This window comes from Mytilus edulis, chromosome 7 (genome assembly GCF_963676685.1).
Source record: "Mytilus edulis chromosome 7, xbMytEdul2.2, whole genome shotgun sequence".
In the NCBI taxonomy this organism is placed as follows: Eukaryota; Metazoa; Mollusca; class Bivalvia; order Mytilida; family Mytilidae; genus Mytilus; species Mytilus edulis.
Window position 1 is genome coordinate 18264203 of NC_092350.1, and position 18085 is coordinate 18282287.

An 18085-nucleotide genomic window follows, 5' to 3' on the forward strand; every position below is an offset into this window, starting at 1 on the left:
GTTATGTTTAATAATTAAATGAGAAAATAAGAATGAAAGTAACTTAATAACTTTTCTTTGATTATGTAAGGGTTGAACATGGAAATTTAGGAAGATAAGAGTTGTCTCTCTTTGTATGTATCTGTTACAGTGAATTTGTATGTAGAATCCCTGATTTTTCAGGGATTATGTAGAATCACTAAAAACATTATTGATAACATAGATTCCCTGAAAATGACCAGTGATTTTATATAATCACTGATAATTTTAATTATTATTCTACAAATTCCCTAATATGATTTCAGGGATTATCAATAATTAAAAGCTTCAAAGATGATATCTCAAACCAATAACACTAGTGGTTCCAGCAAGGATTTGTATAGTCTTACTATACAAATCCTTGGTTCCAGGAAAGGGAGATCACAAAAAACTAATGGTCAATATTCACGAAAAGGCTGAAGAAGGATATCGCCTTGCTATATAGCATAGAATCCTGCTCGGATCTTTAATACAAGAAATCCATGCAGTTTGAGGTTGCTGATTACCCTTCATTGGAACAATTTGTACCTTCAGATGTTTGTGCTGAAAACTCTATTTCTCTGAGACGTGCCGTAAAATCTGATTTGATGTGGAGGAAAAGGTTGTTTTTTTTTATGTTGATATTGTGGTAAAAACAGATGTGAATTTGATAGATATGCCTGTAGAAAATCAGGGCAAATGTGTAATAGTCGATGCCATCCAAATTTAGTTTGTAAATAAAATGTTTAATATTAAAATATTAAACATAACATTAACATTTATCAAAACAACTGTACGCATAAAAATAGTTTTAATGACAATTTCATTTTAAATTATTTCATATTCTCAACTAAAAACAAATGCTAAAACAATACGATAAAAAGAATAATCATTATGCAATTTAATATCTTCATACTGACTTCATCAACCCGCCCGTGTGGTCTCGCTTGATATTATTAATACTAATACAGTCAATATCAAAAAGGGCTAGCTTGATATTATTACTGATAAAGTCAGTATTAAAAACAAAACATCAATTATCCCATATATATTTTGCTTATCATTTAATCATATTGTGCTTATCATTTGATTATTTTGTGTATAACATTTCAATATTTTTGTTTTTCATATTAATAAATTATGCCTAACGTTTTACAATATTAAGGTTATTATTATGATATATTAGGGTTAACTTTTAAGATATTTCAATATGTTATATATTTTAGTATCATTTCAGTTATTCTGTATAATCCCTGATGTTTTTTTCTAGTGATTATACATAATCCCTGAAAGTTTTAGTGATTATATATAAGAAATTATCACCTAGATTTGACAAAATTCTGACAGTTGATCTATATAATAATAATTTATCCCATTTGCTGTGATAGAAAAATAGCATGTAGACACTATGGCTAATATTTGAAAATGTAAACAGGTACATTTAAATGCATACAAGTAAATTAAAAAATTAAGTTAAAACAATAAGTATATAACAAGCATGTGTAACTATGAACAGACTAGACCTTTCTTTCTACAATGCAGATATTATAAAGTATGCATACATGTATAGTTTGGCTTTTCATCTTGGTGTTACTTTGGGTTATCTCCCTTTATCAAAATTGAAAATTTGACATTTGCTTCTTTTAGCTTTTTTGTAGCTTTGTTATGGTAAAAAGTAAAATGCTTCTGCTACATAAATATGAGCTGTTTTTGACAATACAATACACAAATATCGCGTTCTAGCATCATTAAGTCATGCTAAATTACTGAAATCTTCAAAATTTTAGCATTTTGACTAATTTTTAGACGGTTTCCGTCTAAAATGAAAGTGGCCGCATTCGTGTTCATTAATAATATTGAAATGTAAGTTGTATTTGATGATAATACAAAACATGTATAAAGGTTGAGGATGAACACGGATGCGGCCACTTTCATTTTTGACAAAAACCATCTGAAAAGAGACGTTTTTTGGCATGTTTGATAGATTTTTCATATTTAAGCTTGAATCAGGGCGTTTTTAATGACTAAATCAGTTAAATCTTTCACAGAAACTGATCGAATCAATTGAAATAGACACTTTATAAGTGTTTAAAAAATGTCCAAAAACTTTCGTTAGATGAACCTGAAATTTGAGGCCAAAATGGGGCTTACCGGACCTACTCCTTTGATTCGTTTAATTAGGCATAGTCACATGTTAAACTGTATTTTCGAAGGTAACTAGAAAACGGCGGGTAGCAAAAAGCATATTGCACAGCAAAAAGCATATTGCAAGGTTATTTTTAGAATGTCTAAAAATCGATATACTTTGTGACGTCATGTAATGAATTTCAGGATATTATTTTAAAAACATTTTCAAACAAATGATATCTTTGAACGATTATTTGACGGCCCCGGAAAAAATCTTAAAATACATAACTTGCTAAACAAAAATAATTGAATAAAAACTAATATGTTGTTATTGTCAAGGAGACAATATAATATCTAAAAATTCAAACAAAATCAAATGACGATTTTGATACAAATATGGTCGGAAATTAATAATATAACAAATATAGCCTTTGTATGAGCAAGGCCGGATTTGTATAGTCTTACTATACAAATCCTTGGTATGAGCTAGGTCAATACTGGATATATCGCCCCAAAGAAGTATATCGACCTCGGACTTCGTCCTCAGTCAATATACTTCTTTCAGATCAATATATCCTTGTATCGACCTCATACAAAGGCTATATTTGTATAATATATCATGGACGTTAATAAACAAAAAATACGTAACATCTACGCTACATTGTACTAAACTAACAGGATATAATAATAGACTGAATATCACGATATTTGTGGGTTTTTTTTAATTAACACGATATTATCCTAAATGATAACTCTACATTAAATATAGACCAATAATCTTCTCGTTAACCAATTCAACAATTACTCTAGGTCCATACACGCTTTCCTACAATAAACTAATGCGATTGTAAAATCTGCCAATGAGATAAAGATATTTACATTTTACGAGAACAGAAATCGTATAGTAATTCAAGTAAACTGGGTTATCAATTTTCACACACATATTATAAAAGTCACATGTGTATGCCGCTTTCCAAGGTAAGAACAAATATTCATTTTTGCCATTTATATCCAATCTATAAAACTCAAATCTAGCTGATGTGGTTTTAAGTTACTAATAAACGAAACATCCATAAAACTCAAATCCAGCATCACACGCCAATAATGTGATAAGATTGTAAATTAAACTGAGAACCCTAACGCAATATTTGGCACAACGTGATCACTTATTCTATATTTGAGACACTATGTCAATAAATCGTAAAAGAACATTAACCTTTTAATAAGAAATTATTGAATTTGTGTTAATTTATCCTTTCATGGGTATATAAATATATTTATTTATAATCACTAATCAATATATAGGATATTCACAAGAACAAATATTATCTAAAAAAAAATTAGTGATCACAAAATTTAGAAAACAATCGTTATTATTGCATAGCAACAAAATAATTCTCTTAGAACGTGACAAAAAGCGTTAAATGTTTTATCATATTGCAAATCAATGTGTGACAAAATATGTTTCAAATTTTTTTTATATAGCTTTGCTACACAATGAAAGGATAGTAATATCAGTTGACCAGAAATAGACTAAGAATATGTGAAGTAACAATAAAATGTCAAAATACACTGTTGTAATGTCAATATTTCTTGAAATTTCCTTAATATCCGTATTATCAGAAGTCCATTACTAGACCTCATTATACATATTTGGGCTATATAGCTCTTTGCATGTTTTGGTACTTATACAACCTTGTCTGATGAAGGTAAAACTATTAAAGTGCTTCAATTATAAGGTGTTATTTACATATTCAATCTGAATTTATTTTTTCATATAGAATGAAATTCAAAACAGTGTGGCTGTGGCCATTGATTGACACATTAAATTCATCCATTGACTGGGACAATTTAGGTGAACGTTTGTATGTTACGACCACTGATCTCTATGTACTTTTTAAAGACACTTAAACTATGGGGTCACCAAAGGTTCTCAACACCTCAATAAAGTAAGTCGAAAAAAATAATCAGAAATAACACGATGTTTTGATTTATACCAATTATATAAATCAAAACATAAAGGTTATTCCTGATTATTTTTTCGAATTACTTTATAATTAAAGGCGTTTAGAAACCTTTGGTGACCCCGCAGTTTAAATGTCTATCGTAGGTAAGTCGTGAACAGTGGTCGTTACAGACAAACGTTCACGTAAATTGTCCCAGTCAATGGATGAATTTAATGTGTCAATCAATGGCCACAGCCACACTGTTTTGAATTTCATACTATATTTTGATTTAAGGTTTATATATACCATAACAGCTGTTACACAAATGATATATAATGCCATACATGCAATATGACACAGTGCAATACGTTTATTGGGTTTACAGGATAGAAATAATGGGCAAATTGTACGGAAAATAAATAAGAAGAGGAGAAAATAGGCCCACAAAATTAAGAATAGAGAATAATAGGGTGCTACAATATAAAGAATATAGAATAACAGGACATTTAAAAGAATTTAGAGAAAATAGTCTCAAAAATTAAAGAATACAGAACCCCAATGGAGACCCTAATAATACATACAATTCACTACCTTTTTTTATGAAATTAAAACATATGAAAGAGATTATTATAAACAGTATTGCCGTCGCTGCAACTTAAAAATGGAGGAACACTGAACCAATGTAGAATCATTGATGTTATATCAGTAAGTCTTTTCATAATTGGAAAAAAGCATAACTTGAGTAGTAAAATAAACATAAGAAATCGCTATAGTTTGATCAGAGACATATATATGTCTCTGGTTTAATATACAACCTTTATTAGAAATCAGGTAAAGTCACATTTATTAATGGAACACACCTGTAGAAGTATCGTTTACCATATAAGTATTTTATTTTACTTCCTTTAGTATACTACTCAGTTATATAAAATTAATGTACATCAAATGACTTGTAATCTAATACAATTTGCTAAGGAACAGTCAAGTATAGCCGTAAAGCACTCCAACCAGTATAACTAACTTTACTGTAAATAAAACTTACCATGAAACATATTAAAGTAACATCATGATCAAATGTGATTAAATAAATCTTTGTGAAATGGGTTTAAAATCCCAGGTTAATATTGCCTTACCCGAATTTGCCACGCATTTCGGAATTTTTTATTAATACTTGTACACGTAATATTTGATTCGGCTTTACAACTGTTTAGTTCAAGCGCCACTGACCAGTCGAGTCTATGTATACTAACGTTAGGGCGTTTTATTATAAGTTTGGTATATTTGATAAGTTTTTAAACACATTATATATCAGATGATTGCACTACAAGCATAGCCTGGGAGAGTACAGCAGTACCTGTACTTGGAAGCTCAGTTTTGCATGGGATTTACTGGTACTTCAATAAATTTATCTTCCTATGAAGCAACTAATAATGCAATTGAAACTAAACTTGTTCTGAGACATCACTCATGATGGTGTCTATATCCAAACGTTTCTCCGCTGACTCGACTATCAATCAAGAACAGTTATACAATATATTGACTACTCAGAATGAGCTTATATTATACATACATAACTGGAGAGCAACACGGGCTCCTTTAATATATTTGTCTCCTTACAACTAAATTCTTTCAATTTCATTTTATCTTTATTTCATCGATTTTTTTCCACAGTCATTCAGTTATATCTTATATTGAAATGTGAAATGTTTTATTACTACAAATATTGACATTTTAAGATATAGTAATCCTTTTATCAGGTAGAATAATGTCTGAAAAAATCCTTACTAAGAGTTATTAAAGTTTCGAAATAAAAGGTTTTTTTAAATGATTCGTAACAAGGAAATATTGAAACAAGCGTTCGAGTGGACATACATGTATCAGTCACGGAAAATTACAGATTGCAATGGCATTTTATTTTAAAGATATTCAATTAAATATTTAAAGAAAAGGATAACACCAAATATATTTTAACAGTTTTACAAACCACACCATGCAACCACCAACAAATTTAAGGTGGTATGGGGGTCTTCCTCCATCTTGGATTGTAAAAAACAGAGAATCAAAGGTCCAGATTTTCCATCAAGTTAGCAAAATTTGATGCAGAAATGCAGATGTTTAATGTACATTTTCATTTAAAAGTACCAATTTATAAGAATATAACTTCTAAATAATGATATTTTTGCAAATATTAATTATTTTTGGTTGTTTTTATTTTTTTTTTAAATTGGCATTTTAAGGGGAAGTCACTCTAAAAAAGTGCATTTTCTGAAGGATTCTGTATGGACTTTTCCTATTTTGTATTTTAGCCGGAAAAAACATACGGTGACCCTATCTTTTCTTTTGATATTCTCAAAGCAGTGTCTGAAAGCTATCTTTTTCTGAAGTATTTAACAATTCTATCATTTTGTTTAGTTTCTAATCACAAAATAGTGTTTTTTCCTGTATAATCCATACAAAATGTGTCATTTTGTCCCGTCCTGTAGCTTGAGAAAATGCGCGGTGACCTATCATTTTTATTATATTTTTCAACATGTATCAATAGATACAACGTTTTGGCAAAGTATGAACAAATTCTATCATTTTTATTTTAGACTCACATACCACCTTAATTGATTATTATTTTTATTTTTTTTATTTTAGAATAAGTTTTTGAGTTTTGCCTAAAATTACCAAATTGTGTAGACGAGTGTTAATTACTGAATACGATCCTGTTGGTTTTCAGTTACTGTAGAAGACAAGAACTTGTGTTAATTGTCTATTTCCTCGAGTAAAGCTGCTGAATGACCATTATCCGATAGCTTTAAACAACAAACTTAACCGCATTTTAGATGAAAATCAGGACTATTAACTTAATTCTTTTAAATTTGTCTGTCCAGGGAATCAGTTCCTTGATATTCTCCGTTTAAAATAGTTAAGAATACCCCAATCGTCCAGCCAATATAAAATTATGTAGCCGTCCAACCAATATAGCCACCATAACGACAATTAAATATTCTAAAATTGATGAATCAGTTAGGGACTTTCCGTTTTGAATTTTACTTGGAGTTCAGTATTTTTTTGATTTTACGCTTTTTCACAAGGTTCAAGTTTACATACTTTTGTTTAGGATGGGAAGCAAATAGTAAATATTTTGCATTTGCGCCAATCTACATTTACCAATGTCACTTTAAAATTTATTCGCTTATACTCTTTGCTCAGTCCAGCAGACTGAATTTTCCTCCACCAGTTCTGAGCCAGATGAAAACGACAACCATCTTTCCTACATTCTTCATTGTGGAAGAGCATCCACAATTGCGTTATGCATTGCATGTTCAAACACAATATGTATAACCTCGACCACAAAGGAAAGTTGATTTTGACGACAGAGATCGTAATTATTTTCCACATCACTCCATAACACTGTTCCTCTTTCGTTGGTAAGAGGTACATATTACGTAGTTTCCATTTTTACATCCGTGTAAAGTATATAACTGATAAAATTATTTCGGACAGCACTTAACAATTTCATCTATAAATATTTCAGATATATCATTGCTAAGACAATCAAGATTGAAGTTTGTAGAAAAAATAAGTATACCTGGCTCGCGATCATTTGCACTGACCTTCCAATATGTATATATGGCCAGTATATACTTAATTAACCTATGTCAAACTATATAAAATCTGCGCAAATGAAAAAATGAAATCAGCGCAAATGAAAGAATGAAAATTTTAAAAATCGGCGCAATATATTAATGTCATACGCCCGCTGGTGCGAACTTAGCAAAGCAATTCATTTTCATTCGGTATCAAGTTTTATTAATTTTTAATCCTCAATAAATTAATTCAGGTTTATCTTAATCCACCATTTTCTACATAAGAAAATGCCGGCTTCAAATTAGGAATATGACAGTTGTTATCCATTCGATCGATGTGTTTAAGCTTTTAATTTTGCCATTTGATTTCGGACTTAAAGTTTCCTTTTTGATTTTTCCTCGGAGTTCATTTTTTTTTCTTTCTTTTTTTTGTTTTAACTTTTTGGTGATTATTATACATTTATTTCCCGTGACTGGGGGAGATATGAACATTTGCTCACCCATGCAAGAAAAATCATATTTCCTGATAGTCCAAATAATTATGACGTCTTGGAAGGCTATTTTAAATTTTTTTCTTTGACGCCTTCCTGCGATGTAATTCGTCAAAGAAAAAAATATAATAGCCTTTCAAGATGTCATAATTATTTAGACTAATTTCCTGAGAGCATCACCTGAGGGAGATGTGACTTTTCAAGGCTGAAAAAACCTCAATGTCCCACAAGGCAAAGGGAAAAACATGTTTTATTCCACTGCCTATACCTTTTTAATTTCCCTTTTATAAAGAAAAACTACAGGAGCGGCCACCGATTAGTCAGACTATAAGTCACTGTAAGTAAATTTTGTTGACTGCCATTTGACTATGTTCATTTTTCAGTAAACTTTAGTACAGAAACAAAAAAAATCTATCGTGATGTATTACTCAGCAATGATCCCCAAATTAGGAAGAAGCATTAGTCAAAGTTTTGTAAAATTCCTTGACCAATTGACAATTTCATTTGAGTTTTTATATTTTAAACACAAGAATGTTATCTAAAAATCCAAAACAAAGTTATTTAGATATTCAACGTATTTGCTTAACCCTAATTCAGTCCCTCCCTGTAATCGATCTCTCCTACATGCTACAATGTTAATAAAGTAATAGCAGATCAGCGAACATAACGACTGAATAATTCGTGTTAATATTTGATCTGTTTTTTCTTAATAATGAAGAATCTAAGTTTCGTAATCCATGGAAGGTCGGACAAAGTTATTCAATTCTTTACAAAAAAACATTTAACGTTTAAAGCAAAAAAAAAATATTTTTAAAGCTTCTTTCCTAAAATTCATCAAAGGGTCGGCAAAGTTAGTGAGGTCTAGAAAATTTAAACTGCAGACTGTATCTTTTAAAATTTTAACTACATCGCTGTCTCCTGACCTGTAGGTGAGACAGTTGTAAGTATAAGTATGTGTAAAATTTTGATTTAGTACTTGAATCAATCTATTTTACATTGGTCAAAAAGAAGTGGTGCTTACAAACGCTTACACATATATATATACAATAGAATTTTCCATTACATCCGATTTATCCTGTATCTTTGGATATTTTGATAAACAAGTATACATGTATTTCTGTTCTATCTGTAAGACCAAAGGTTGATTTAGAAGGTCACAGGCGGAATGAGCCTACTCTTTTATGAAACAATTGGAATATTATTTAAGCAATCACACATGACTGGAGCGGGGCCCCTCTTATGCAGTCAGTGGGCCCTCCTTTTGAAAATTTCTTAATCTGCAACTGAAGTCGTTTATGATTTATGCGTTTTAAATAAAAATCGACAATTTTAAAGTCCAAACACTTTTTTTCTTTACACTATATCATATATAGGTCAGATAAATGCAATGCAAGTACATTTTTACAAGTATTTGAATTATGAGACTAGCTGCATTTGAAAAAGAAAGTGAATACGGGACGTCAATGTACAATAATAGCAATCATATTATATTGAATACTCATTTCCTGTTACCTTTTAAGATTTTTTATAATTGCTATGTAAAAAACTGTTTAATTACTGCATATTTCCGTTTGTCACGGGATAACGTCACAACTTTATTTTGTCTTACAGGATATGTAGGTTGTACAAACATTACAAACAAAAAGACGCTTTGACTTAAACGTGAGTATATTTTAAACTAAAGGTCTTTTGATTGAAGAGGGGAACGTAGTGGTAGTATATATATTTAGCACACCTGATCAAAAGGGTCACTGTTTGGGATAATTTTGCCATCATTGGGCGGACAACGAACGGATATCGTCCACTAATGTTTACCGATATCAACTCCCCTGAAACTGGCTACTTGCCTAATTTGAACCATACGGAGCCACAATCATAGGTACGAGGTGTATCGCTTAAAATCGTGCCTGCTGATAAAGATGCCTAACCAACATAGACGCATAGGCTTACAATAGAATATAAGGGTAATATGCAGATACACAACGTCCTTCTTATTTATTGTTTCTTTGGGGCGGGGAATCAAAGATAACAGACTTATAATTTTGTACGCTATGCAAATCTATTTAACCTAACTTTTGATATGTTTTCCTTATATGAAATTTATCAAGGGATTGACAAAAAAATAGTACCACGTGATAAGAAAAAGTTTGCACACTGCATCTCAGTTGTCGTCCCTCTTATGCTATTCAATAGAATATGTGGATTTACTTTGACTGTACATTTTGTCATGCTAGTATTATTACTGTATGCATCTTCGGAAAACATTAGAAAGTGTATAAAATATTGAAAAGTAATATATAATGCGGGGTTCACACATTCCCGATTATTGCTCCCGTTTGAGATCAGACAGCGATACTACATGAAAAGTGAAAAAGTCGGATTAGTATCCTCAATTATCTGGAATGTCCTATTATTGTCTGAACGCAGTCGTTTTAGTTCGTAACAGATTCCTACTGGTCGGGAAGGGTCCGAATAGTTCGGCAAAGCACCCCGACAGTTAGGTGCGTCCCGTAACATTCGGGGAAACTCAGCCGATTTTGTCTAGTCGGATTACAATCGTGCCTATGTCATGACAGATTCTGCTGTATCGGATCGAATTCTTAACAATGTTCTGCTTTCATTGCTTTTTTCTGCCGATTGAGTCCAGATTGCATCCAGATCTTGTCGATTGCGAACCGTTTTTGCCGAAACCGTTCCGAAACAGTCCCGTTATTAATTCTAAATTCGTCAATGATACCCACGTCAATGTCCCAACAATTACAGAACACAATACGACTGAGACCAGACAAAGCCGTTTGCAATGCGATAGAGCGGACCGTGATAGGATTACGTTTCGACAGTACCTGATCATCCCGAGTATGCCGACAGTTTTCGAACGGATGACTTCCGTCAGCGTCCGTTCACTGTCTTGTCACTAGCTGATCTCTGTCGGATTATTTTCGGTAGAATCGGGACGCAGTCGTGACAGACTCGGTCGAATTTTACCTGGCGTAAGATACAAATCGGATTAGAAGCGGATTTAGAACGGGATTATCGGGATAAATTCGCTTGGAAACGGTTGAATATCGACGCTTCCTGAACAATATCTGATTGTTGTCGTGACTAAATTATTTTTTTTTTACAAATTTTAATTAAAGTTTGAATTTCCATCCACGATTCATAGGATCTTGATCAGACTTTTAATAAATTTTAATCGGGAATGGTCCTGTCAAGGACGGCAGTAAAAATCGTGGATGTGTGACCCCAGCTTAACAAAAATACCGGTCTCCGACGAAAACGGAAAGTCCATAAAATCAAATGGCAAAATAAACATCTCAAAACACATCAAACGATGGATAACATCTGTCATATTCTTCTGACTTGGTACAGGTATTTTCTATTTATTTTACCCAACCGTGGTATAAATGTCACAGTAATGATTTTATTATTTCTTTGTTAAAATAATAATTTTGTGAAAGGTACGCATGATGCCATCCGTGAAATATCGACCGACGCCTCTACATACAAGTCCACATTTGAATTTTATTTTTGATAAAAGGGAACTGATTAATTTTACAGATTTAAATATATTTTTAACAGGTGATTGACGAGCTTCTGTGGTGTTTTTTTTTCTTCATTTAAAAATAACTTTGCTTGTATTAGCTCATAAACACTAGTCTGTTTTATTTTGTATTTAGATATACAATAATTACACTTTACATCAATATAGATTACTGTTACTATTTCTGTTTTAGAACGGTTTAAAGAATTTGACATGCTTATCAATATAAATTTTTTGTGAAGGTGTATACATTTTTGTCATAACTACTTGAAATAACTACACAATGAAATAATGAAGGTAAGTCAATGCCTGTCACTTTACAGATAACACATGCTGGTAGATTTGTTTGCTTTATTTTCAATGTCCTACTAGGATATAATCTTATAACTTCATTCGAACCATTTTAAGTTTATTATCATCGATCCTCTCAGCAGTCGAAAATAATCTATAATGCGTTTTTTAAAGTTAAGTTTTTTCCCTTGAGATCATGGCTGGTCTGAAATCTGTGTTCTCGATAAGTTTTTCACTGATCAGAAGAAAGTCAATCTTGCTTGCCTCAAGGTCATTGGTTTATTCTTCTCTTCACGTGTATTGTCCAGTAGAATGTAATAGTACACTAGTCTACTTCCATATATCTATAAAATTTATTGTTTTTTCTTTTGATTAATGTTTTTTAAACTTCAGGATTTGTTGGCCATCTTCCTATTATATTAAATTTCAATTTTTCTGTCTTCCTTTTTCCTTACATATACAATTACAAGCCATGTTCATCGATTTATGTATCTACTTTTTTAAAGATAGTATTCATGTTTTTCTTTAAAATCATTTGATTTGTACAGATTTAACCAGAAAACATTTATTGTTTATTTCTACATTTAATATACGACCGTCCTGATTAGAATAAGTGTCTTTTATTCTATAAGGTGTGGTTTTGTTTTCTATAAGTATAAATAGCGAAATTGTAAGATTGAGATGTGATAAAGCTGTGTATCTTCAAAAATTTCTTGTCGAATCTTATTTTCTATAACTGGCACAAAATGGGTTTCTTGTATGAATAAATGAACAGTTGTATACTACTGTTGCCTTTATTTGTAATACTACTTTATCTATGTAAAGAGCCTATTCTGTTCTTCTTTTTGGCCTTTAAGATTATGTAGCTTAAAGAAGTTAATATACATATTTGTCAAGTTTAAGCAGTTATTCATTTTATTGACTGGCATTTGTTTAAACGGATTATTAAAACGTAGAGACATATACATTTGTTTTTAATTAAAAGTATGGTACTATATATACATAGCACAAATTAAAAGAGAGAATCCGGGAGAGTTGACACAATAAGGTTTTCCTGCTATGCATGATTCACCCGCCATTGCAATCTTTACTCAATGGTAAAAAAAACATCTCACGACAGAGGAATAGGACACATCAGTCAACTATTTTGACAGCATAATTGTAGATGGCTAAACCATGTCTGTCTTGAGGTGCGACACTGACACATCGAATCGTTGATGGTGACTATAAAACTTATTGGCAAAGCAAGTGTCTATTGCTTGGTCAGTGGACGCACTGCGTTTATTCAGTAACGTGTCATTTTTACTGATATCATTTGAAACCTCCATCCATAAAACAGGGCGAAAGCACATGTTCATTCTTTAATACTTTTTTTAATGGATGTAATACTAGCTTTACGTTTGAAAGACACGTGGCAGATATCATTAGCAATACGACAAACAAAAAAATATGTTCATGGAATTTACCACAGAATTAGTATAGAAACAGTAGTAAACGCGAAATGAATTTATCTGAAATAAAAAGTTCTGTGTTGCTGATTGCACATGCAGTATTAGTACTGGTAGCTTGTTATTGGTTGTGATAAAAACAATGATAAATGTTAAGTTCATAAATGTAGTTCATATCGTGCTATTTCAAATATTTAAAAAACATATTAAAGGTATAGGTCATCGGACTTGTTTTATAGCTACATGCTGTGCAACATTTTCATATTTTGTAAGGATTATAAATGGAAAAAGCATTATCATTTATCAAGAAGGTAGATCAAATGATAGATTTTAAAAACAAGTTATGATTTTAGTAACTATTATAATGGTACGAAAACAAAACCACATCTTATAGTGATATAAAATATAAGTGAGCACTACAGGCACTAAATTAGACGACCACGACGTGGTAAAGTTTCGGGTTTTTTTTTTTATATAAGAGTTTATTACACGTCCCTATTGCAATACCAACTACTGACATCAGGGGAAAAGTGCCACACACAACGATTCCTTATTCTTTTCGATTTAATGGTTGTAAAACTGATCGAACGGCACGGATTCCATTGCCATTTCAGACGGAGTGGTACATCCACGTTGTATTTCTTTGTGTTGTCTTTTTTTCAAGAAGGAACCCATACGGTACTTTAGTATTCATTGGTTATCTAATGAACATCTAAAAGCATATGTCTAAGGCGTAATTAAGTTTGACTAGCAACCAGGGTTAACCCCGCCAAATTCTGTATGCGTCTTTCCAAAGCCATTAGCCTGTAATTCAGTGGCTATCGTTTGTTGCTGTTTTCATTCGCTGGTTCTCCAATTTGTATTTTTCAAAATGTTTTATACTTGGGCTTTTATAGCTTGCTCTACAGTGTTGGTTTTTGCTAACTTTTAAAGGCCGTACGACTACTTTTAGTTGCTAGCGTCTACGTCATTTGATCTCTAGTTGATAGTTGGATCATCGGCAATCATACCGCATCTCTTTATTTTATATAAAACCGGCTTTTATGTTTTTAAATAAAAGCACATGTGCAGTTTTATATCTAATTGATGTTATCAACATGCTTGCTCTAATATATGACGCCTTTATATTTCGCATATTCAATCTTTTTCAAGAAAATTGTCGATCGAAAATATTGCAGTTTGCCCTCACTGGGTTCCGCTATATTATAACTCTGATTAGTTGTCATTTTTGTGGTAGGAATTACATCTTTCAGCATGAATCTGACTGTGTCAATACTTAAGGTATATTAGCATCTCCTTGAGGCGTCTGTAAATCGTCCGATACCCTGGGTGAACATTTATAGGATAAGATTTATCCAACACAACACGCTACCGTGCTGGACTCCAATTGTACATGTGAAATTTCTAAAACAAAAATATGCCAACTGTTTTCTGTTTTCCAGATGAAAATTCTAGCCATACTGTGGCCGTTTCTCTTGTGCCATTATGGTTAATTACAGGATAAGATATATCTGCTCCTTGTTGCAGATCTTGCCGTATAACTGATTCGAATGGTAGTACGAATAAATTTGTCTTCGCAAAGTTAAGTAAACATGTGGCCTTCAGCTGCTGTCTGCTCTTCTGTCGGATTGTTGTCTCTTTAACATATTCCCCATTACCATTCTCAATTTTATTTATGGTCATCATCTGTATACTTAAAATCACCCTGTAACATACTGATTAATGTTTTGTCTTTTACAGGAGTTTAGAATGACAAGACAAGGACAAAATAAACATGTGTCGTTAATATATGGAGTTTATTCTGTGAAGAAAAGTTTGAGATATGTTTGTATAAAGATAGCAAGAACACGAAGAACTTTCACTAAGTTAATATATTTTTTCATTTTCATGTCTGCGTTTGTTTATTTGAATTACCGTTACAATCTTCCTGTCTTTCATGTTTTTCGGAATCCGAATGTTAATAAACCATGTACACTTCCGGTGTATGATATATACGACCATTCAGTGGACCAGTTCTTCTGGGATCAACAGGTCTTACCATGCGAAGGTTGGTTAGATTTGTTGTATGTTGATTCTAAAGGATATATTACAATGAATAAAACTGCTGTAAGTTTTTCTGGTTATTCAGATATAAAATGTGAATATCGATATATACAACGGGTTTCGGAGTCAAAAATTAAATTCTCGTCTAAAGTGGATTATGTTCAACCTGCTTATTTAGATGGTGACTTTGTTCATGCAGAATGTTATGATTCGAATAGAAAACTACTTTATAATAACTTGCATATGAATATTGACAGTAAAAAAGTTTTTGATAATCGTAAACTGGCAGAAGAAACTAAAACGAATTTAAGTGTATATATCATTGGTATTGATTCTCTATCAAGACTTATAGCAGAACGCAAAATTCCGAAAACGTTAAACTTTTTACGACATAATTTGAGTGCTTATATGTTTAAAGGATATACGCGAGTCGGTGATGGTTCATATCCGAATTTACTGCCATTGTTTACTGGATTAAAAGCATACGGCGAGGAACATAAAGTGGGTATAAACAACATACAGTATATGTTTAACAATTATTCCGAGAAAGGTTGTATAGATATGTACGCGGAGGACTGGGTACAGGTTGCCACTTTTGTTGACATCTTTAGAAAACAACCGTCTCATCATTATATTCAGCCTCTGTTTCAGGCAATTGATAAAGTTAAATCTAATAGTTTGGCTGTTGAATATACCCTTAAGTTTTTACAACATCATAATATTCCCCTCGGTAATACTTCTCCTATGTGTTTTGGTAATGTTTATAAGTACCAATTAATATTGCAATATTTTAAGCGTTTTTTAGATAATTATGAATTGAAAAGAAAATTTGCATTTGCTTGGACAAATGAAATCGGTCACGACTTTCTAAACATGGTAGGCTTGGCTGATAATGACTACCTAGAATTCTTCAAATGGATGAAGGAATCAAAGAAACTTGATAATGCCATAATGATATTTATGAGCGACCACGGACCTCGATATAGTGAAATTCAAAATACAGAAGTTGGTCGAATTTCAAATTTACTACCTCTTTTTACCATTGTTTTACCAGATCATATTAAATCAAGATTTAACCACATTCACAAGAATTTGAAAATAAATACAGAGAGAATGACAACTGCTTTTGACGTTTATGAAACTCTGAAAGATATACTGCATGGAGATTTTCAAAAGAAAGATAGCTTATCAGATTTTAAAAAGTTGCCTCGAGGAATAAGCTTGTTTCGTGAAATTCCATCGTCTAGAAGTTGCATAGATGCTGATATTTCTGAACATTACTGTCCCTGTTATACAACAAAAAATGTTTCAATACAGGACGAGCGTGTAGTAGATTCAGTCCATGCTGTTGTGGATAAAATCAATGATATTTTAGAAGCAGTAAAATCAAAATGTGCCAAAGTAGTAATTCAATCTGTTCGTAGTGCGAGATCAGTTTTTTCTAACATGGTTCGTGATACAGAAAAAGAGCGATCCTTTTCTTTCCGCAGTTATTTGTGGAGTATTGCCGAACAAACTCGACTTCGTATAACTTTTTGGACAAACCCAGGTAATGCTTTATATGAAGCAACAGTGCAATACAACGATAAAAACAATATTAAAATTCTTGGTGATATTAATCGTATTAATAAGTATGGGAACCAATCAGCTTGTCTTAGAATAGGCCAAATGCGCGATAGAGTTCGAGAACTTTATTGTTATTGCATATGATGTATAATTACGCAAAATATTACCCGTGGTGGATTGCCTTATAGAAAAGTGTTTATTAAGAAAACTATCCTGGATGTGGCATCTGGAAAGATTTTCAATGGAGGCTCATATGGTTAAACTTTTAAAAGAAAATGATTATTAAGAATGTCGTTATAAAAGAGCTGTAGTGATATTCGCGTCTCATACTCAAACTAAAAACTGGTACCTGAAGTTTAATCATTTCATCGAAAACTGAACAAAATATCCACATCATATAAAATGACATCAGTATGACTGTATGTCTTATAAGTTCAGTCGGATATACTACATGTGAAATTGAAACATTATAACAAACTACATCAACGGGTACACGATCAATAGTTTTTCATTTTAAGTATATTTTTGTAAAATGTTGAAAACTATTTAAAGCTTATTATTTATATATCTTGTTATATTCAAATGCCGGTACACCGCACATTTTTGGCCCATACAACAAACAACTTTCTATACGTTTATAATAAATCATAATTTAATATCATGTGCCAAAAAAGACAATATATATATATGATAGTCATTAAAGTTCTTATATACAGTCCGCCAAAAGTTAAGCACCACCGAAATATAACTGGACTATTGCGAAAACAATATTAATGTTTGGTGTTATGAATTGCCTTTAACATACACTAAGAAAAGTCATTAAGATCAAAAAGATTGAAGTCCGATAAAGCAGTCAATCAACTTTTTATCAAAGGGCATCTGCGCGTTTACAAATACACTGTTTCTCCAAGTGGTCGTGTTATTGTTCGAACATTGGTCCGTCGAAATCATAGATGCAACCGAAGAGCAAGTCGTGTTGTCAAGAGACCTGCCCTAACAGGTAGGCACTGTACAGCCAGGTTTCAATGGGATAATGACTATCTATGCTTGCACATGAGTA

General features: G+C 31.9%; 1 protein-coding gene across 5 annotated transcripts; it reads left to right on the plus strand.

The window, feature by feature from the left end:
• Positions 1–2932: 2932 nt before the first annotated feature.
• On the plus strand, positions 2933–17590 carry LOC139480904 (uncharacterized). Of its 5 annotated transcripts, XM_071263848.1 has the most exons (5): positions 2933–3102; positions 3610–3685; positions 9748–9798; positions 11871–11974; positions 15157–17590. In XM_071263848.1, exons 4-5 carry the CDS (start codon positions 11969–11971, stop codon positions 17167–17169), a joined length of 2019 nt encoding a protein of 672 aa, XP_071119949.1. In that variant the 5' UTR covers positions 2933–3102; positions 3610–3685; positions 9748–9798; positions 11871–11968; the 3' UTR covers positions 17170–17590. The 5 variants fall into 5 exon arrangements, with proteins under 5 accessions (XP_071119949.1, XP_071119948.1, XP_071119950.1 ...); XM_071263847.1 differs by lacking the exon at positions 3610–3685 and having other exon boundaries at positions 2963–3102; XM_071263846.1 differs by lacking the exons at positions 2933–3102; positions 3610–3685 and adding an exon at positions 4657–4775.
• Positions 17591–18085: the final 495 nt, after the last annotated feature.